Genomic DNA, 21,511 nt, shown 5'->3' on the forward strand with positions numbered 1-21,511 from the left:
TCATTGGCGTTTCCATAACAGTTATATTTGACCAGTCAGGGTTGTTAGCCCTGAGCTGAACCCTCGAACCTGGAGGACCAGTGGACCGCTCTTTGTCTGGCCTCTACCTGTTGACCTGTTTAACATGGGGGACCCTACCAAGAGCCAAAGTATAATGTTCTGATGGTAGCCAAAATAGCTGTCCGAGTCACTGAGGCACACAGACCTCAAAACCACAACAAGTTTGTGGTCCTCTTGGAGGCATGCCCAGTAATTCTGTTCTCGTTTACTTTCCACTGTTGGATCCTGGTGTTCTTTCGATACAGAGGTTCAAAAGTCAGAATGAGGTATAAAACTTGTTGCTTATGGCTGTCTTATTAAGTGTTGCAAAAACAAAGAATGAACAAAGAAGAATCGAGGATGAAAGAAACCGTGGTTGTCTTCTACAAGAAAACTAGCTCAGACTAGAGGATAATAACATTCCAGTGATAACAATTCACCTATAAAATAGCCAGATTCAGGTGGCGAGACATCCACAACAGGAAAACTAAAAAGCTTCGAGAAACTGTTTCATCACTGTACGAAGAGGCATCATTAGTGTGCTGTTAATTGTGGAGTGGTCTCCAAATGTTTGGCCTTAGCTGATTGAAAAGTCTATAAAGGCCAAGCATTCAGTAGCCACTCTACAATTAACAGTGCACTAATGATGTCTCCTTGCATGGTGATGAAACATTTGCCAGTAAATTGCCAAAATTGGGAGAACAACTCAATCCAACCATCATTCACCCAAGCTGTACATCTTCCAAATTATTTCGAATTTCTAGAAAAATACAGAAGTAGCTACACTACAATTACTGGAAAAATCACTGAATGATTACAAGTACCGTATATAGGTAATTATATAAATTACAAGCAAGCACAGGAAAGTTAAGTTCCAAGTAAAATAACAATTCTGCGCCCTAATCCAACAGCTGGGTCGTGAGGTGGAGATATGTCTCTACCACAGGAGGTGTAAGGCACTCCTTCCCTCTGCTAGCCTGCTGGTCACCCTTGGGCAAGGTGCAGCACCTGTTTAACCCCCTGATTAGGGTCACATGAAGCCATAAGAGCAAGTCCTAGTTATGTGACTAGTGATGCCAGGCAGACAATCTCTGAAAAGTATTGAGAATGGCTGGAGTCACCCATCTTGTAACAGAAGAAGACAATGGCAAACCACTTCCGTAGAAAAATTTGCCAAGACCAATCATGGTAATAGAAAGACCATGATCCCCCATGCCATACAACGTGGCACATAACGAATGAATCCAACAGCTCCTACCTGCCTAGAGTCAGTAGTTAATTAACCAGAAATTCCTTGGTTCTTTCTGGTTCTCATAGTATCAAAGACCCAGGCTCAATCCTGACCTTGAATGCTGTCTGTGTGGAGCTTACACGTTCTCCCTGTGACTGTGAGGGTTTTTGAGTGCTTCATTTCCTCCTACATTCCAAAGGCATGTAAATGGTAGTTTAACTGACCACTCTTGTGAATGAATGAGTGGTTGAAATCTGGCAGGAGTTGTTGAAATTTGGGGAGAATAAAATAAAAGACATTGAAGCAGAATTAATGTGACTGGGTGGTTGATCTGTGTGGACTTGGTGGACTGAAGGTTAACGTATGAGGAGTGTTTGATGGTTCCGTACTTGTTGGCATTTAGAGGGATGTGGGGAGATCTCATTAAAACCTACTGAATGTTGGAAGGTTTAGATAAGGTGGATGTGGAGAGTATGTTTTCTATTGTGGGGGAATCTAGGACCAGATTGGGCAGCCTCAGAACACAAGCACATCCCTCTAGAACAGAGATGAGGAGGAATTTCTTTAGCCAGAGGGTGGTGAATCTGTGGAACTCATTGCCACAAATGGCTGTGGAGGCCAAGTCACTGGGTATATTTAAAGCAGAGGTTGATAGGTCCTTGATTAGTATGGGCATTTAAAGGTTATGGGGTGGGGGGGGGGGAAGGCAGGAGAATAGGATTGTAAAAGACAATAAGTCAGCCATTGTATAATTCTGCTGTTATGTCTTATGGACATGTTTCTGGGCTGTATCTATCCATAACTCAATGACTCTATGAAACCAGAGGACCCCCATGCAGACACAGGACAGACAAACACCACACAGTTCCAGGGGACTGGATCAAAGCAGGGTCACAGGGAAGCACATGCTGTATCTCTGCATCACCACAGCTTCAGCAACATCAATTCTATATTGACCCACTTTTGCCCACTTCCTGTTGCCACTCAAACATAGATTTCATTTTCCTGTCATATCTCTCGCAGTTCCTCTTGATCTGAGGAGGAGCAAATTCAGAGATCAGAGGTGCAAAGGATCTTGGGGAGTCCTAGTACAGGATTCCCTGAAGATTAGCTTGCAGGTTGAGTTGCTAGGAAGACACGTGCGATGTTAGCATTCATTTCCTGAAAACGAGAATATAAAAACAAGGATGTAATGCTGAGGCTTTATGAAGCACTGTTCAGACCACATTTGGAGTACTGTGAGCAGTTTTGGGCCATTTCTAAGAAGGTTGTGTCAGCATTCGAGAGGGTCCAGAGATGGTTCATGACAATGATCCTGGGAATGAAAGGGTTAACATTTGAAAAGCATTTAATAGCTCTGGGCCTGTACTTGCTGGAACTTTGAAGAATGAGGGGGGAATCTAATCAAAACCTATCGAATATTGAAAGGCTTAGATAGAGTGGACAGCAGCTGACCCAAGTCCTCTTGACCTGGGCTGATGAAAGTTGATTGGCCCTATGGCTTCTGGTTTCACCACATGACTACATACATCTTCCAGGTGAAGATCCTTCATCTTCCAGGGACGAGGTCTCTGGAGCTTCTGTTGGTGTTTCTGTAGCTGTGGGCTTTTATGAAATGGGCATGTTAGCCCCATGCCCAACCCTCTTCCTTTTCCAGCCGGGCCTGGGACCGTCCATGGAGGAGTTTTGATTTGAGCTGTTTCTGTTTGTTTTTTTTATGTCAGTGGGAAACCAACAGCAACCTCTACTGACCCCCAAATTCTGGCTATGATGTCTTTCATGCCCCCAGACTTGACCTTTTTTATTAATACCAGGGAAGTTATGGGATGTCCTGTCTTTGGACAGCCTGTTCACAATAAGAAAAGTACCAGGTAATATAAAACCACTGGAAACCCACCAAGAGCACCAACATTGTACATGAAGGGCCAACACAGCTGGGGAAGGTCAACCTGAAGAGGTTTGAGTCAGGGTTCTAGAATAAGGATAAACGGGTCAATTATGAGGACTTGAAACTGGTAAAAAAAAAGGTGAGATCTAAAGGACAAAACATTTTGAATGTCGTAGTAAAACAAGAGTCTTAATTACAACTGATGATGGAAGACTAAAAGTTGCAAAGAAATTAAATCAGGTGTGAGGAATAGTAATTAGTTAGGAAAATGGAACAGAAAGGGCAGTTAATGTGTGGTCCATTTATTGCTTAGCACAGAGAGTATAAGGAATGAACTGAAAGAAATGCAATTACAAATTCAGCTTATTACAGGGATGTGGCTGCATAGTGGGCAAGGTCATGAGTTCTGCAGGAAGAAGGAAAAGGTGATAGTGAGGGAGAGGTAGACTTGTACGACGTAATCACCCAAGTTCATTATCCTGTTCCTGCTTTCTCTTCAAGTCCGTACCGTTGGGTGGCGTGGTAGCGTTGTGTTTTCCTTGAGGCTTTACAGCAGCAGTGATTGGGGTTCAGTTCCCACCGCTGTTTGTAAAGAGATTGTACGTCCTCCCCGTGACTACGTAGCTTTTCTCCGGGCGTTCCAGCTTCCTCGCACATTCCAGATACATATGATTTAGTAGGTTATTTGGTTATTTGGGTTATGGGGCTGGAAGGGCCTGTTACCCTGGTGTATCTCTAAATAAACAAGAATAAAACACCCATCAATCTCTTCAGACATTAATATGACATCTAACTCTTACCTGAATATGCTTAATAACTTGGTCTCAAATGCTTTCTGAGAATTCCACAGGTTTGCCACTTTCAGGGTAAAGAAATTTCTCCTCATCTCAGTCCTAATTATCCTCTGCCATATTCTGTGTCTGGAATCCTTGGTTCTGGGCTCTCCAGCCATCTGGAACAACTTCCTATTAGAAAGTCCTGTTAGAATTTTTTTTTGTTTGAAGAGATCCCTGCTTACTCTTTAGTAGCCCAGTGAACATGGCCCTAATCACTTCAGTCTCTCTTCATATGTCAGTTCTACCATTCCAGGAATCATTCTGGTTACTATGTGTGACACTTATCCATGGTAAGGACACTGTTTCTCTGATAAAGAGACAAAACTCCAGAAGAACATCCTTGCTCTTGCACTTAAATCCTTTTACAGGGAAGACCAATAGATCATCCGTCCTAGAAGTCTTTTTTTTAGTCCAAGGGTTCCATTTAATATCAGAGAATGTATACAATATACAACCTGAAATTTTTACTCTCCGCAGACATCCATGAAACAGAAGAAACCCCCCAAAGAATGAATGGCAGGAAAACATTAGAACCCCAAAAGCCCACCATTCCTCCCTCCCATGCACAAGCAGGAGTAAAGCATCAACCTTCCACCTCCCCCCCCCCCCCCCTTTTCCCCACCTGCCTCAGCAGAAGCATCAGCCCCCTTTTCTGGAACATCTGCCTGAAAGTAAGGTAAAGGCAGATTCAATAATAATTTTAAGCTCTAATTTCATATATATATAAAGGGATTGAGCTATTCCAAAACCATGGAGAAAATTATTTGTTTCGAGATACAGTGCAGAACAGGAGCCACACTGCCCAGCAAACCGCCTCTTTACCCTTAAACTAATCACAGAACAATTTACAATGACCAATTAACCTACTGACTGGCTCATCTTTGGGCTGTGGGAAGAAACCAGAGCACCTGGAGGAAACCCATGTGCTCTTCGGAAGGGCGTACAAACCTCTACAGAGGACTTCAAATCACAGGACTGGGATGTTCTGATGAAGGCCATTCAACCTATTTAGGGTTATGATGGCTCCTGAGGGAGAAATCCTATTAGTCCCCATTCCCACTCTCCATATTTTCCTACACTCTTTCAACTTACTCAAACTCACTCATGCCTTCAGCCTCTCCCTTTGATTTTTTTTTAATGTCATTAACTCAGCGGTAATTAACTGCAGCAAGTACACCTCCCAGTGTGTATTTGGGATGTTGGAATGAGCGGGAGCACCCAAGAAAAACCGGTACAGTCCGCAGCTAGAAGGTGCGAACTCCACACAGATGACACCCAGGTCAGGATTAAACCTGAATCCTGGAGCTTGATACAGCAGCATCATCGTTCTGGCTGTAAAACAGAGCCCCTTCAAACTCATCAGCAGCTTCCTGCAGGCAAATCAATTGGCCCCATTCCTCGCTCTTCGATTCCTGTCAGCTGGCAAATCATTCTCTGTCACAGTTATCACATTGTCTAATCTATATATGTGCCCTGACCTCTCTCTGTGCATCCACTAACACCTCCAGACATCACACCTGCTACACACACTTGTCATATGCTACTTCTGATCCAGTTCAGCAATTCAAAAAAAAAAGAAACTACAGAATAGATATTAGGATTTGAATCACTGGATCATCTAAAACCAAGCAGGTGCAAAGTTAAAAGGAAGCTGGCTATTAAACTCTTCTAGACGATGAACATTTCTGATATTATCTGCAAGGTTTTTCAGATAATTGCGGTACATTCTAAAGCAGGCACAATTTCCTGTTCATGCAAATTATTGTGGGTTCTCTATATAGTTTTGGCCAGAACCTCATCAGAGAAGCTAACACAGCTCTCCAACCATCCAGAGCAAATGTGAAGCTGTGCTAAAAACAGAGTAGCAGTGGCAAAATTGCAACTCTCCTTTGAGGGGATGTGGTTATAAACTCCCCCATTTCCAAGATACTTATCCAGAAGCTAAGGACTTTCCTACTATTTCTTCATGATCTCCACAAGAGTCAGTGATTAAAATGATCTCAACTTCCACTGCTTCAGACAGGATATCAACTCACCCATGATATTTCTACTGAAATGCACCTTGTCTCACAAAAGCCCCAACCTGTCATTTCTTAACACCAGTTCTCACCTTGTGTCTCAGCTAAATATGGATCATGAAACTAAACAATTCAATACATTTTATCTAGCAGGACACTGGTGGATTAGAAATTCATTTCACCAGGTAGAAATGGAAACAATAATTTTTCCTCCTGTTTCACCAGTACATAAGACCACAACATACTGGTACAATTCTAGCCTGCCATCGTAGAATGCATCCTCACATCAGCCATTACTGTCTGGTATGGCGTGCCATCCTCTCAAAATATACCGAAACTACAGCGAACTGTCAGGTCAGCAGAAAATGTCATTGGCTGCTTCTTCCATCACTACAGGACTTGCATGTGTCCAGGACAAAGAAACAGGCAGAAAGAAATCATTGCAGACACTCACAAAGTCCTGGGAGAGCTCAGCAGGCCAGGCAGCATCTAGGAAAAGTGTATAGTCAACATTTCATGCCAAAACCCTTTGGCAGGACAGACACTATCTACCCTGAAAACTGTCTTTTCCAAAAGCTCCCTTCTGGAAAGCATTATAGAGTTATTAAAATAAAAACTACATACCATCTTAGAAGTTTCTTTTCCCAAGCAGTTTATCTGATCAACCATTCTAATAAGACGCCCCCCCCCCCCACACTCCTCCATCTATTACCTCAGTCACTGTACTGCGCTGTAAACACTTTACATCCTTTATACCACTTTCTCTTCTCGCTGCTGCTATCAGAAAGAAGGTACAAGAGACTTGGGACTTGCACCACCAAGTTTAGAAACAGTTACTACCCCTCAGCCATTAGGCTCTTGAACCAAAGGAGATAACTTCACTCAACTTCACTTGCTCCATCACTGAAATGTTCCCAGAACTAATGGGCTCACTTTCAAGGACACTTATTCTCATGTTCTCGATACTTATTGCTTATTTACATTGTTGTTTCTTTTTTGAAGTTGTGCAGTTTGTTGTCTTCTGCATTTTCTGGTTCAAACTCCTAGTTTGGTGGTCATTAATTGATTCTGTTATACAGTAGTTGCGATTCTATAGATTTGAATATGCCCACAAGAAAATGAATCTCGGGGTTGTATGTGGTGATATTGGGGTATATTCATAATAAAATTTACTTAACTTTATATGGCTGTTTACATTGTAAATTCATGCTAGTATTTATGTACAGTATTTATTCACACTTTATTCCACATCCTCACTTTAACCTCTGACTTTAGTTTTTATATAATTCTTTATTCTGTATAATTGTTTCATGTTGTTTTTTGTTATATGTCATATATGTCAAACTCAAGGCCCGCGGGCCAAATTCGGCCCGCAGTGGAATTATCTTTGGCCCGCGAGATAATATCTACGGTAATTACTATTAAAGCTGGCCCCAGTAATCGAAGCGCCTATGGCGTATGATATGGCTAATGCTGAGTTTATTCAGGTACCAGGTTTTCAGGGTTTTTAGTATTTATTTGGCAGTCTTCTTCATAAGAAACGGAATTTGTAAAGTGAAACACTTTGTAGTTATAGCAGAGACTGAGACACATGAAAGCAGGCTGAAAAAACGGAGGCAACGAAAGCTGCGTTCGCACGCGTCTGACTGATCCGGCCCGCATGAAGCTGCATTTTGCTCAATCCGGCCCGTGACCTAAAATGAGTTTGACACCCCTGTTTGACACTGCAGCAAATTCCTAATGCATATAAATGTATATGGCAAATAAAGCTGACCCTTGATCCTCAATTCTCTAAGTGCTCAGGAGTATCATTGTATAATGGGTCGAGGCGAGGTTAGTTACCTGTGAGGAATAGAAACAGGAAGTATGTCTGTGAGGCCAGTGTTTTGTACTGGGTGTCAGATGTGAGAAGTCTAGAAGACTCCCAGCCTCCCGGAAGGCCACATCTTAGAGACATTCTTAAGGCCACACATTCTTAGAGACTGCGTTAGGGAACTGGAGCTGCAGCTCGATGACCTTTGTCTGGTCAGGGGAAGTGAGGAGGTGATAGTGAGGAGCTATGGGCAAGTAGTCACACCTGGGTCTCGGGAGACAGATAAGTGGATGACAGTCAGGAGAGGGAAGGGCAGGAGTCGGATGCTAGAGAGCACCCCGGTGGCTGACCCCTTAACAGTAAGTACTCCTGTTTTAGTACTGGGGCAGAATGGGCTACCTGGGGGAAGCAACAGTGGCTGCGCCTCTGGCACAGAGTCTGGCCCCGTGACTCAAAAGGGTGGGGAAGGGAAGAAGGCAGCTGTAATACGGGACTCTATAGTTAGGGGGTCTGACAGGCGATTCTGTGGACGGAGGAAACAAACACAGATGCTAGTTTGCCTCCCAGGTACCAGGGTCTGGGATGTCTTTGATCGTGTCCACGATATCCTGAAGTGGGAAGGTGAACAGCCAGAGGTCGTGGTACATATTGGTACCAACAACATAGATAGGAAAAGAGAGGAGGTCCTGAAAACAGACTACAGGGGGTTAGGAAGGAAGTTGAGAAGCAGGACCTCAAAGGTAGTAATCTTGGGATGACTGCCTGTGCCACGCGACAGTGAGTATAGGAGTAGAGTGCGGTGGAGGATGAATGCGTGGTTGAGGGATTGGAGCAGGGGGCAGGGATTCAGTTTTCTGGATCATTGGGACCTCTTTTGGGGCAGGCGTGAGCTGTACAAAAAGGATGGGTTGCATTTGAAACTGAGGGGGACCAATGTCCTGGCAGGAAGGTTTGCTAAGGCTATTAGGGAGAGTTTAAACAAGAATTGCTGGGGCGTGGGAACCGCACAGAAGAGATGGAGGAAGGGGCTGTTGGCTCACAAATAGAGAAAGCTTGTAGGCAGTGTGAGAGGCAGGTGATAGAGAAGGGATGCGCTCAGACTGATGGTTTGAGATGTGTCTATTTTAATGCAAGAAGCATCATGAACAAAGTGGATAAGCTTAGAGCGTGGATCAGTACTTGGAGCTATGATGTTGTGGCCATTACAGAGACTGGATGGCTCAGAGGCCGGAATGGTTACTTCGAGTGCCAGGCTTTAGATGTTTCAGAAAGGACAGGGAGGGAGGCAAAAGAGGTGGGGTGTGGCACTGCTGATCAGAGATAGTGCCACAGCTGCAGAAAAGGAGGAAGTCACGGAGGAGTTGTCTACAAAATCTCTGTGGGTGGCAGTTAGGAATAGGAAGGGGTTTTTATATACCACCCAATAGTAAAAGGAACATCGAGGAGCAGATAGGGAAACAGATTCTGGAAATAATAACAGGGCTGTCGTAGTAGGAGATTTTAATTTCTCCAATATTGATTGGCATCTCCCTAGAGCAAGGGGTTTAGGTGGGGTGGAGTTTGTTAGGTGTGTTCAGGAAGGTTTCCTGACACAATATGTTGATAAGCCTACAAGAGGAGAGGTTGTACTTGATCTGGTAGTGGGAAATGAACCTGGTCAGGTGTCAAGTCTCTCAGTGGGAGAGCATTTTGGAAATAGTGACCACAATTCTATCTACTTTACCATAGTATTAGAGAGGGATAGGAACAGACAAGTTAGGAAAGTGTTTAGTTGGAGTAAGGGGAAATATGAATCTATCAGGCAGGAACTAGGAAGCATTAATTGGGAACAGATGTTCTCAGGGAAATATATGGCAGAAATGTGGCAAATATTCAGGGGATACTTCTGCGCATTCTGCATAGGTACGTTCCAATGAGACAGGGAAAGGATGGTAGGGTACAGGACCTGTGGTGTACAAAGGCTGTTGAGAATCTAGTCAAGAAGATAAGAAAAGCTTATGAAAGGTTCAAAAAACTAAGGCTAGCAGGAAGGAGTTTAAGAATGAAATTAGGAGAGCCAGAAGGGGCAATGAGAAGGCCTTGGCGAACAGGATTAAGAAAACCCCCAAGGCATTCCACAAGTATGTGAAGAGCAAGAGGATAAGACATGAGAGAATAGGACCAATCAAGTGTGACAGTGGAAAAGTGTGTATGGAACCGGAGGAGACAGCAGAGATACTAAATGAATACTTTGCTTCAGTATTCACTACGAAAAAGGATCTTGGTGATTGTAGGGATGACTTACAGAGAATTGAAAAGCTTGAACATATAGACATTAAGGAAGAGGATGAGATGGAATTTTTGGAAAGCATCAAGTTGGATAAGTCTCTGGGACCGGACAAGATGTACCCCAGGCTACTGTGGGAGGTGAGGGAGGAGATTGCTGAGCCTCTGGCAATGATCTGTGCATCATCAATAGGCACAGGAGAGGTTCCAGAGGATTGGAGGGTTGCAGATGTTGTTCCCTTATTCAAGAAGGGGAGTAGAGATAGCCCAGGAAATTATAGACCAATGAGTCTTACTTCAGTGGTTGGTAAGTTGATGGAAAAGATTCTGAGAGGCAGGATTTATGAACATTTGGAGAGGCATAATATGATTAGGAATAGTTAGCATGGCTTTCTCAAAGGCAGGTCGTGCCTTACGAGCCTGATTGAATTTATTGAGGATGTGACTAAACACGTTGATGAAGGTAGAGCAATAATGTAGTGTAGTGATTTCAGTAAGGCATTTGATAAGGTACCCCATGCAAGGCTTATTGAGAAAGCAAGGAGGCATGGGATCCAAGAGGATATTGCTTTGTGGGTCCAGAACTGGCTTGCCCACAGAAGGCAAAGAGTGGTTGTAGACAGGTCATTTTCTGCATGGAGGTTGGTCACCAGTGGAATGCCTCCGGTATCTGTTCTGGGACCCTTACTCTTCATGATTTTTATAAATGACCTGGATGAGGAAGAGGAGGGATGGGTTAGAAAATCTGCTGATGACTCAAAGGTTGGGGGTGTTGTGAATAGTGTGGAGGGTCTCTCAGAGGTTACAGCAGGACATCAATGAGGATGCAAAACTGGGCTGAGAAGTGGCAGATGGAGTTCAACCCAGATAAATATGAGGTGGTTCATTTTGGTAGGTCAAATATGATGGCAGAATATAGTATCAATGGTAAGACTCTTGGCAGTGTGGAGGATCAGAGGGATCTTTGGGTCCAAGTCCGTAAGACATTCAAAACTGCTGCACAGGTTGACTGTGTGATTAAGCAGGCATATGGTGCATTGGCCTTCGTCAACCATGGGATTGAGTTCAAGAGCCGAGAGGTAATGTTACAGCTATATAGGACCCCCGTCAGACTCCACTTGGAGTACTGTGCTCAATTCTGGTCACCTCACTACAGGAAGGATGTGGAAACTATAGAAAGGGGGCAGAGGAGATCTACAAGAATGTTGCCTGGATTGGGGAGCATGCCTTATGAGAATAGGTTGAGTGAACGTGGCCTTTTCTCCTTGGAGTGGCAGGCGATGAGAGGTGACCTGATAGAGGTGTATAAGATGATGAGAGGCATTGATCATGTGGATAGTCAAAGACTTTTTCCCAAGGCTGAAATGGCAGTTTTAAGGTGCTTGGAAGTAGGTATAGAGGAGATGTCGGGTAAGTTTTTTACGCAGAGAGTAGTGAGTGCATGGAATGAGCTGCCTGCAAGGGTGGTGGAGGCAGATACGATAGGGTCTTTTAAAAGTCTCCTGGATAGGTACATGGAGCTTAGAAAAATAGAGTGTTGTGGGTAACCTTAGGTAATTTCTAAAGTAAGTACATGCTTGGCATAGCATTGTGGGTTGAAGGGCCTGTATTGTGCCGTAGGTTTTCTATGTTTCTATGTTTCTAACAGGATTTAGAATTTAATACCGACAGGTGTGAGGTTTTGTGCTTCAATAGGACCAGCCACTGTAGGTCTTACACAGTGAACAGTAGGGCACTGGGGAGTGCGGTAGAACAATGGGATCTTGGAATACAGGTCCATAATTCATTGTAAGTGGCATCACAGGTAGATAGGGTCATAAAGAAAGCTTTTGGCTCACTGGCCTTCATAAATCAATGTATTGAGTACAGGAGATAGAATGTTATCTTGAAGTTGTATAAGATGTTGCCGAGGCCTAATTTGGAGTATTGTGTGTAGTTTTGGTCACCTATTTACAGGAAAGATGTAAACAAGGTTGAAAGAGAAGTTAGATAGATACATGGATGGTAGGGGTATGGAGGACTATGGTCCCAGTGCAGGTCGATAGGAGTAGGCAGTTTAAATGGTTTTGGCATGGACTAGATGGGCCAAAGGGCCTGTTTCTGTGCTGTACTTCTCTATAACTCTAATAGCAGAGAGAGGAGCAACCTAAATACTTCCTGGTCATTTTGCTTCAGAACATTAAGTTATCAGAGGTAGTCTTCACTAACTTTTAATATAAGTTGTCAATTCACCTTTTTACCATAAGCAGTTAATTTCTGCTTGAAAAACCTACAAAAAGTAGTGGATACAGCCCAGCCCAGCCCATCCCGGGAAAAGCCCTCCCCATCATTGAGAACATCTAGAAGGAGACCTTCCACAAGAAACCAACATCCATCATCAATGATCTCCACCCTCCAGACCATGCAACACTGGGGCCCCACAGGGACTATATTGGCTCCCTTCCTGTTTACCCTGTATACCTTGGACTTCAGATACAATGCTGAGTCATGCCATCTGCAAAAATTCTCTGATGACTCAGAAATAGTTGGATGTATAAGAAAGGATGGGAGAATGAACACATGGCCCTGGAGGAGTACTTTGTCAAATGGTGCAAGCTGAACATCTGCAGCTCAATATTAGTAACACAGAGGAGATGGTGATGGACTTTAGGAAGACTAAGCCTGCACTGCTCCCTGTTACTATTGATGGTGAGGGCGTGGATGTGATGAGGACCTACAAGTACCTGCGGTGCACCTGGATGACAGACTTGAGTGGAGCACCAACTCAGTGGCTATGACCAACACAGGCCAGAGTTGCCTCTACTTCATGAGGAGACTGAGGTCCTTTGGAATATTCAGGCCTCTCCTTCACATGTTCTACCAGCCTGTTGTTGCCAGTACAATCTTCTGTGTGGTGGTGTGCTGGGGCAATGGCATCAACATGGGTGATGCTAACAGGGTCAATAAACTGATTAGAAAGGCTGGCTCTGTTATAAGAGTCAAACAGACACACTGGAGGCTATGGTAGAACAAAGGACCCTACAGAAAAGCCTGGAAATTCTGGACAATGTTTCTTATCCTCTGCATGCCACCTTGACTGAACAGAGGAACACTATTAGTAACAAACTAGGACAACTGCACTGCTCCAAAGAGTGCTATACAAGGTCATTTTTACCCTTGGCCATTAGGCTCTATAATGAGTCAACCCACAGCCTGGGAAGTGATGACCCATTTGTGGTCACTTATTTTTTATTCTTTTTACTTCTGTTCTAATATTTATATCTGGGCACTTGTAATGCTACTGTAACACTATAATTTCCTTTGGGATCAATAAAGTATCTATCTATGCTCTCTTCTCACTGCTTTCATTGGAAAGAAGGTACAAAAACTTTAGTCCCACATCATCAGGCTCAGGAACAGTTATTACCCTTTAACCATCAGACTCCTGAAACAGCATGGATAACTTCACTCACCTCAATGCTCAACACAACCCAAGGACTTACTTCAAGGACTCTACAACTCAAAATTATTTATTATTATTATTATTATTATATATTTGCACTATTTGTCTTTTACACATTGGTCATTTGTCAATAATACTTTATTTCTTTGTTCTACTGTGAATGCTCATGAAAAAAGGAATCTCAGAGTAGTATATGGTGACATATACGTATCATGATAATAAATAAACTTTGAAGTTAAAGAAATCAAACGTGGAATTATGACTAAAGTATACAATATTGGATTTTGGCGCTCTTGTTAAGTCACAAAAATTGGTAATATGTAACCAATGGTCCACTTCTCTTGCCATAGGACACCAGCCACTTCTCTTTTGGACATCAGACATTCACCGAAGAGTTAAAAGTAACAAGCAGTGAAGAATCCGTGCCTGTTTTTTTCAATTCTAAGGATGAAAATTCTGGTACGTATTTGCATCTTACGAGTTCTTAGTTTTTTTATTGTGAATATTTTTGTTGTTCTTCCCAGCTACCTCTAACTATTTCTCTTTTCTCTCTACATGTAAAAGAATCCAACAAAACCGTGTTTATCACTTCAATACCTCAATCAGTACATTTCCCTGACAATCTGGATACTTCAGTGAGAGGAACTTTCAGGGATTATGTAGATGATGTTTGCAAAGAAGATGTGTCTACTGATACGCCAAAAACCAGCCAGATGTGGAACTCAGAAAAAACAGAACTTTGTGATTGTCAGGAAGCAAAGCAGCCATCTCCAATAGCCGACAGGGAGATTTGGAACCCAACTATGGATAGTCAGATGGGTTTGGACATAGGCCAACAACAAGAATGCACAGTATTTGTGAAGAAAGATCCAGGAAATTGCAGCTACAATAATGCTGATAAAAACGTTGAAAGAATGGAACTGAGTGACTTGCCTCAAGAAAAGGAGGAAGAGGAGAAAGAAGAAACCACAGATGTCATCACTGGAAAGTAAGGAAACTAAAACTCAAGCTATCTTATTTACTTATTGGTCTAACATCCTGGCCAAGTTGATACCTGGCATTGCTGGATAATTGCTTATCAACATAAAGTTGTATAGTTACCTATTTTCATTAAGCAATGCAACAGAGCCAAAATGCTGGAGGGATTCAGTAAGTCAGGCATCATCTATGGAGGGAAATAAACAGTTAACGTTTTGGGCAAAGACCTTTCATCGGGAACATATGTTTTGATGAAGGGTCTTGTCCCAAAGCGTCAACTGTTTATTCCTGTCCATAGTTGCCACATGACTTCAAATTTAATTATTATTCAACTAAACATTAATATAGCTGAACGAAACAGTGTTCCTCTGAGGCCTAGGTGCAAAAACATTACCAGCAGTACACAACACACTGTAAATAACACATATGGCTACAATTTCAGAAAAGCATGCCGTCACAAAGAAAAAAATGATGTAGCCCAGGTCCCTGAGTGGCATGACTACATTGTCCTGTCCGGCTTGTTCTTCCACTGAGCGAACACTAGAGAGCAGCACTGAGCAAAAGCTAGTGTGCGGGACTGAGGAAACTCTGGAGAGCAGCAATGACAGGAGAGGCCAGCCCCTAACCTAGTATAATTCCAACACGCACAGCGGAGGCTCTTGCTCTCTTCCCTCGCTGGTTGTATCCAAGGCGACCCTGCGGATGGGGCCTAGTCCTCGCCATAACCGTCACAATGCAGCTTCCCTGCCATCAGGCTCACCAATAAACCAGTGAACAAGAGTTGCAGTATTCTACATTACCAATGTCAGTGTCACAGAGTCTTGTGATCCCAATGAAAACATCCAAGGTAATTACTCGGTTGTTTGTTAGATCGCACACCATCTCAGCACTACTGTATGCAATAATACAGGCGACAACAGAACAGTGATACACAATAAGTCCAGCTCCTTGTTGAGTTCCTCCAGCATTTTGTGTGTATTGCTTAAGATTTCCAGTTTCTACAGAATCTCTTGTGTTTACTATTATGCAATGGGCTGAGTAAATTACAGATTGGGTAACTATATGTATTGGGAGGCATGGGTTATATCACATACATTATAATCACCAAGTGAGGACATATTCATTTAATATAGAACATACCGTAGAAGAGTGCCAATTAGAAGGAAACTATTTAGCCCACTGGGTTTGCCCCAACTCTCTGCAAGATCAATTTCCCAACATAACTTGAATTTATGGGGTGGTACAGTAGTGTAGTAGTTAGGATAATACAATTACAGCGCCAGCAACCCGAGTTCAATTCCCACCGCCCTAAGGAGTTTGTACATTCTCCACATGACTACGTGGGTTTCCTCTGGGTGCTCCAGTTTCCTCCCACATTCCAAAGGCATCTGGGTTAACAAGTTTTTGATCACATGGGTGTAATTGGGCTCATTGGGCCAGAAGGGTCTATTACCATATGGTATTTCTTAAACAAATATTTATCCAATAATTCTCCTCTAAAGGCTTAACTGGATCTATTTCCCTTACCCGAGCTGGTTCTGGATTCTAAACCCCAACCACTTATTGCAGAAGAGTTTCTTCTTGTGGTTCTGGTTCTTTTGCCTGTCTCATTTAAAAATAGAAGTACTTATTCCTCAGACAAATGACACAACAATACACTCAGAATCATAACTTTTAGCCAGTGTCTCAAACTCCTCCATCACCTGACTGTCGGTTATGGTCACCACCTCCTCTATTAACATTCTTTGATAGAAACATAGAAAACCTACAGCACAATACAGGTCCTTCTGCCCACAAAGTTGTACTGAACATGTCCCTACCTCAGAAATTACTAGGCTTACCTATTGCACTCTATTTTACTAAGTTCCATGAATCTATCTAAAAGCCTCTTAAAAGACCCTATCGTATCTGCCTCCAACACCGTTGCTGGAAGCCCATTCCGCGCACTCACCACTCTGAGTAAAAAACTTACCCCTGACATCTCCTCTGTACCTACTCCCCAGCACCTTAAACCTCTGTCCTCTTGTGGCAATCATTTCAGCCCCGGGAAAAAGCCTCTGACTATCCACATGATCAATGCCTCTCATCATCTTATAGACTTCTACCAGGTCACCTCTCATCCTCCATCGCTCCAAGGAGAAAAGGCCAAGTTCACTCAACCTATTCTCATAAGGCATGCTCCCCAATCCAGGCACCATCCTTGTAAATCTCCTCTGCACCTTTTCTATGGCTTCCACATCCTTCCTATAGTGAGGCGACCAGAACTGAGCACAGTACTCCAAGTGGGGTCTGACCGGGGTCCTATACAGCTGCAACATTACCTCTCAGCTCCTAAATTCAATTCCACGATTAACGAAGGCCAATATATCGTACACCTTCTTAACCACTTGATCTTCTTGATCCATTGACAAGATGAGGCACAGGCACGTGTGGTTATAAGAGCAAGTTGGAGCAGGTGTTCTGCAGTGAATGACTCATCTCCTGACTTCCCAAAGCCTTTTTAACCATCCAGGAAAAAAAGTTCAATTGATTGGCACCTGTTTCAAATTCAAATTCATCCATCAATGTTCCACAATGACTGCAGTGTGTATGTTCTACCAAATATGTTGCAACAACTCACCAAGGCTTGTATGAAGGTACACCAGTAGGTCTGCAGAGTTTATCACCTATACCACAAATTAGTGCACCCTATCACAAGTCTCACATCCATGTGACTTGGAAATATAATGCTATTCCTCCAGGATTATCTGGGCCAGATCTGGAATTCACAACCTAATAGCAATAGTACTGCACAATGAAAATGGCTTAATGTTATCTTATAAAGGATAGTTGGGAACAGGAATTCATGTTCTTCTTCTTCCTGGACCCTTAGCTCCCAGTGGAACATAGGTCATTGATGACCTCCCATCTCCATCGTCCAAAGACGACGGTCTGGTTGGAGTTCATCAATGTTTCTGTAATCCATTGTATCCACTGTATAGGGGATTGGCCTGTACAGCTTCATCAGAGCCCTGTTGGTCAGCCTTACCTGTTTCCACCTCTCTCAACAGTGATATAGATTTGGACTTTGCGAGGCAAACTTGCAAGTTGGCACTCCAATTCTTATGTCACACGAAAGGAAAGCTCTGTATCTCACCACCATTTGGGGCCCTAAACAGTTCTTCCAGGTGAAGCAGTGCTTCATCCGTGAGAGGCTTGTGGTCAGTTATTGTATCCAGTGCTCCCAGTGCAGCTCCCACTACATTGGTGAGACCCAATTCAGACTGGGGGACCACTTTGTCAAGTATCTTCACTCTGTCCACCACAACAGCCAGGATCTCCCAGTAGCCAATCACTTCAATTCCACTTCCTATTCCCATTCTATCATGTCCGCCCACACTACCATGATGTGGCCAAACACAGGTCGAAGGAAAAGCATTTCATATTTCGTCTGAGTAGTTTCCAACCTGAGGGCATGAACATCAATTTCTCTATCTTCTGGTAACCACTCCTCTTGTTGTCCCCCACACTATGATTTTCATCAATCTGGTGGCCCTCTCACTCCTTTCCTCCCCCTCCTCTTCCCTTGTAACCTGCCCATCACCTCCCTCTGGTTCTCTGCTTTCTTCCCTTTCTCCCATGGTCCACTGTGGTGGAGCAGACTTGATGGGCTGAATGGCCTAACTCTGTTCCTGTATCTTATGGTCTATATGGCAGTGCTTTGAGTGACTTGATTTTTAAGGGTCCATTATTCTTAAACAAGTTGAAATTTAATTATAATGATTTATTTTTGTGCCAATTAAATACTCAGATTATCCCAAGTTGTATTTTAACAAGTATAATATAGCAGCTACTTCCAAGAATAGCAGAAAGACAGTTACTCACCCTGCTGTGGTCAGGGTGATGCTCTTTCAGCACTCATTGCCAAACAGATTTAGGCTTACTGTTCATCCAAGGTTTAGCCAGTGTGGTGTAGTGATCTGGAACCAAAGAAGTGAGGGTCATGCAAACACCTTGATCATAATGAGAGAGTTTCAACCTCTGTATTATGTGTTACCACATTTGGGCCAACGCAAGGCTACCATCATATTTATTCTGCATGTTTGGTGAAAGGGAAACTGAAGGATAAAGATTTGTGCTCCATATACATAGGATCCAATCTGCAGATGATAAATAAGTATACTAAAGAAGTGAGAAATAAATATACTGAAGAGATGGTAAGTGAAGGAAGTGACCTAAATCGACCCAATCGATGTTAACAACAAACACAAAATACTGGAGGAGTTCAGTAGGTCAGGCAGCATCTATGGAGAGGAATAAACAGTCAATGTTTCGGGCCAAGACGGGAAGGGGAAGAAGCCAGAATAAGAGGTGGTGGGGGTAGGGGGAAGAATACAAGCTGGCAAATGATAGTGGGTTACTCCAATCGATATTTTGTGGGGCCACTACATCTCAGGGTGTTAAGAGTTCAGAGTTTAATTCTGGTGCCAGCTGTAGGGAGTTTGTGCATTCTCCTCAAGACCATGTGGATTTCCTCCAAGTGCTCTGGTTTCCTCCCACGGTCGAAAGACATACCGGTTAGTGGGTTAACTGGTCATTGTAAATTGTTCTGTGATTAGGCTAGAGTTAAGCAGGTGGGTTGCTGCGCAGTGCGGCACTTTCTGCCGGAAGGGCCTGTTCTGCGCTGTATCTCTTAATGAATACTGTAAATAGTATTCTGGGAAGAAAAGGTATTAAGGGATGTGGGGCTGATATTTCGAAGGCTTTGTTGGGTTGAAGTTTTTTTCATTCCCATATCTTTCAGGCCCTGAATGTTGTGCTGTTTTCACTGAAATTATGGTGGGAGACAGTGAGAATACTCGCATAATTACAGGGTTTTATGACTTAACAGAACTGTTACTTTATTTGTTTCAATGTAGAGATGGTGTTCAGAACAAGCAACAAGCTGGAACTCTGCCTGAAACAATAATCGCAAAAGAAACAACAGACTTTGAAGCTCTACTAGCTAATGGGAATAAACCGGATCGAGAAGTTGCCATTAAGTTAGCTTACAAGCTCTACAATCTTGACGGGTTTAAGAAGACGGAGGTCGCACCCTACATAGAAAAGAAGTATGTCTTTTGCAGAATAATTTCCACAATTCTGTTTAGTCATTTACAGAATTAGTATAAAATAATTGCATTTAAGCAGAAGTGTGATTAACTGTCAAAACAATGCAATTCAATTCTTTTCAGGATCAAAAGGATAAGCAGTGAGAAATCTGTTCATCTAAGTACATTGTTATGTATTCAGTCTATTTCTGCTCTGTTTATGCAGATTCCTCTCATTAGTGGTGAAATTAATCTCTGCTTTCCAAAACTGATTGTTTCTATCATGAAAAGATCTTTCTCTGCCAGTAACACTAAAGTACAAACATGTGTATATCCACTGAACTGAAACACAGGCCAGAAAGCTGGACTCAACCAGAACACTGTTAGAATTGCTACAATTCATCTGAAAGTAATTCACTTAAAACTAATCTATTTTTCAGTCTAATTGTCCAACTTCTTGGTGAGCTGATCAGATTAACCCGTTTAGTAGATCTTGCTGTGTTAGTATGAAGCTCAATGAAGAATGATTATTTCATTTGAATAAAGTACCAGAAGACACAGATTGTCTTGGAATACAAGATTCAGAATTAGAGTCAGGTTGATTATCACCAGCATATGTCATGAAGTTTGTAAACTTTGCGGCAGCAGTACAATATGATGATAAGAAAAGAGAAAAAAGTGAATTACAGTAAATATATAAAAAAGTAGTGAGGTAGTGTTCATGGGTTCAATGTCCATTCAGAAATCAGCTGGTAGAGGGGAAAAAGCTGTTCCTGAATTGTTGAGTGTGTACCTTCTGGCTTCTGTACCTCCTTCCTGATGGTAGCAATGAGACAAGAGCATGTCCTGGGTGGTGGAGGTCCTTAATGATAGATGCCGCCTTTTTGAGGCATCGCTCCTTGAAGATGGCCTGGAGACTACTGAGACTAGTGGCCATGTTGGAGCTGACTAATTTTACAATTCTCTGCAGCTTTCTTCGATCCTGTGCTGTAGCCCCTCCACCACCCCACCATACCATACAGTAATGCAGCCAGTTAGAATGCTACCCTCAGTACATCTGTAGAAATTTGCGAGTGTTTTTGGTGACATACCAAATCTCCTCAAAGTCCTAATGAAAAATATAGCCACTGTCATGCCTTCTTTATAGCTGCATCAATATGTCCGGTCCAGGTTAGGTCCTCAGAGCTATAGAAACACAGGAACTTGAAATTGCTCACTCTCTCTGCTTCTGATCCCTCTATGAGGATTGGTTTGTATTGCCCCTATGAGGTAGAAGGTAGAGTCTAATGATCTCACAATAGAACTATATCCATAGTGAATGCTGATGCGATATCACATGTGCAGGCATTTCTTTGTACTGGTAGTGTTCAAGCCAGGGCATCAAGGCGGGGAGGGGGGATGACTGGAAGAATTGGATCAGCCCATGATTGAATGGCAGAGCAGACTCGATGGGCCGAATGGCCTACTTCTGCTCCTATATCTACGGTCTCTTATGTTCAATACCCCATCAAATATAGCACCTTAGGAAAGGTGGGGAGAGAAGAAAACAGTGAATGAAGAAAAGAATTGAAGAAAGTCCAAAGGAGAGAAAGATTTCAAAGTCAAAGTAAAATTTATTATCAAAGTATGCCATGGTAGCGTAGTGGTGAGCACGACACTATTACAGCTTGGGGCGGTCTGGGGTTCAGAGTTCAACGGTTCAATGTAATATCAGAGAATGTATTTAACATACAACCTGAAATTCCTACTCTTCGCAGACGCCCATGAAGCATGAAAAAGACTCAAACAGTAGAACCCCAAAGCCCCCCTCCTCCTCCCACGTACAAGCAGCAGCAATGGCATCAACCTTCCTCCTCCTCCTAATTCCTGTGACCACCAGTTAGAAAGTTAATTGGTCACTGTAAATCATCCTGTGATTAGGCTAGTTTTAAA

At 42.9% G+C, this 21,511-nt stretch overlaps 1 protein-coding gene and 1 long non-coding RNA gene across 3 annotated transcripts in view; one reads left to right on the plus strand and one right to left on the minus strand.

Annotated features, from left to right (window-relative positions):
• The window catches only part of LOC140735392 (PH and SEC7 domain-containing protein 3-like), a 78,636-nt gene that overhangs the window by 21,884 nt on the left and 35,241 nt on the right, over positions 1–21,511 (plus strand). For both annotated transcript variants that reach the window (XM_073060397.1, XM_073060404.1), the window contains 3 exons: positions 13,883–13,991; positions 14,097–14,520; positions 19,409–19,600. In XM_073060397.1, coding sequence (XP_072916498.1) covers positions 13,883–13,991; positions 14,097–14,520; positions 19,409–19,600 — 725 coding nt within the window. The remainder of the gene's footprint in view (positions 1–13,882; positions 13,992–14,096; positions 14,521–19,408; positions 19,601–21,511) is intronic.
• Positions 3,649–21,511, minus strand: part of LOC140735400 (uncharacterized) — a 33,305-nt gene continuing 15,442 nt past the window's right edge. Inside the window, exons 2-3 of the long non-coding RNA XR_012100745.1 lie at positions 18,375–18,469; positions 3,649–3,893 (exon numbers count right to left, since the gene is read on the minus strand). This is a non-coding gene — a long non-coding RNA (uncharacterized lncRNA). The remainder of the gene's footprint in view (positions 3,894–18,374; positions 18,470–21,511) is intronic.

The sequence above is a fragment of the Hemitrygon akajei genome, chromosome 1, assembly GCF_048418815.1.
Source record: "Hemitrygon akajei chromosome 1, sHemAka1.3, whole genome shotgun sequence".
Lineage (NCBI taxonomy): Eukaryota > Metazoa > Chordata > Chondrichthyes > Myliobatiformes > Dasyatidae > Hemitrygon > Hemitrygon akajei.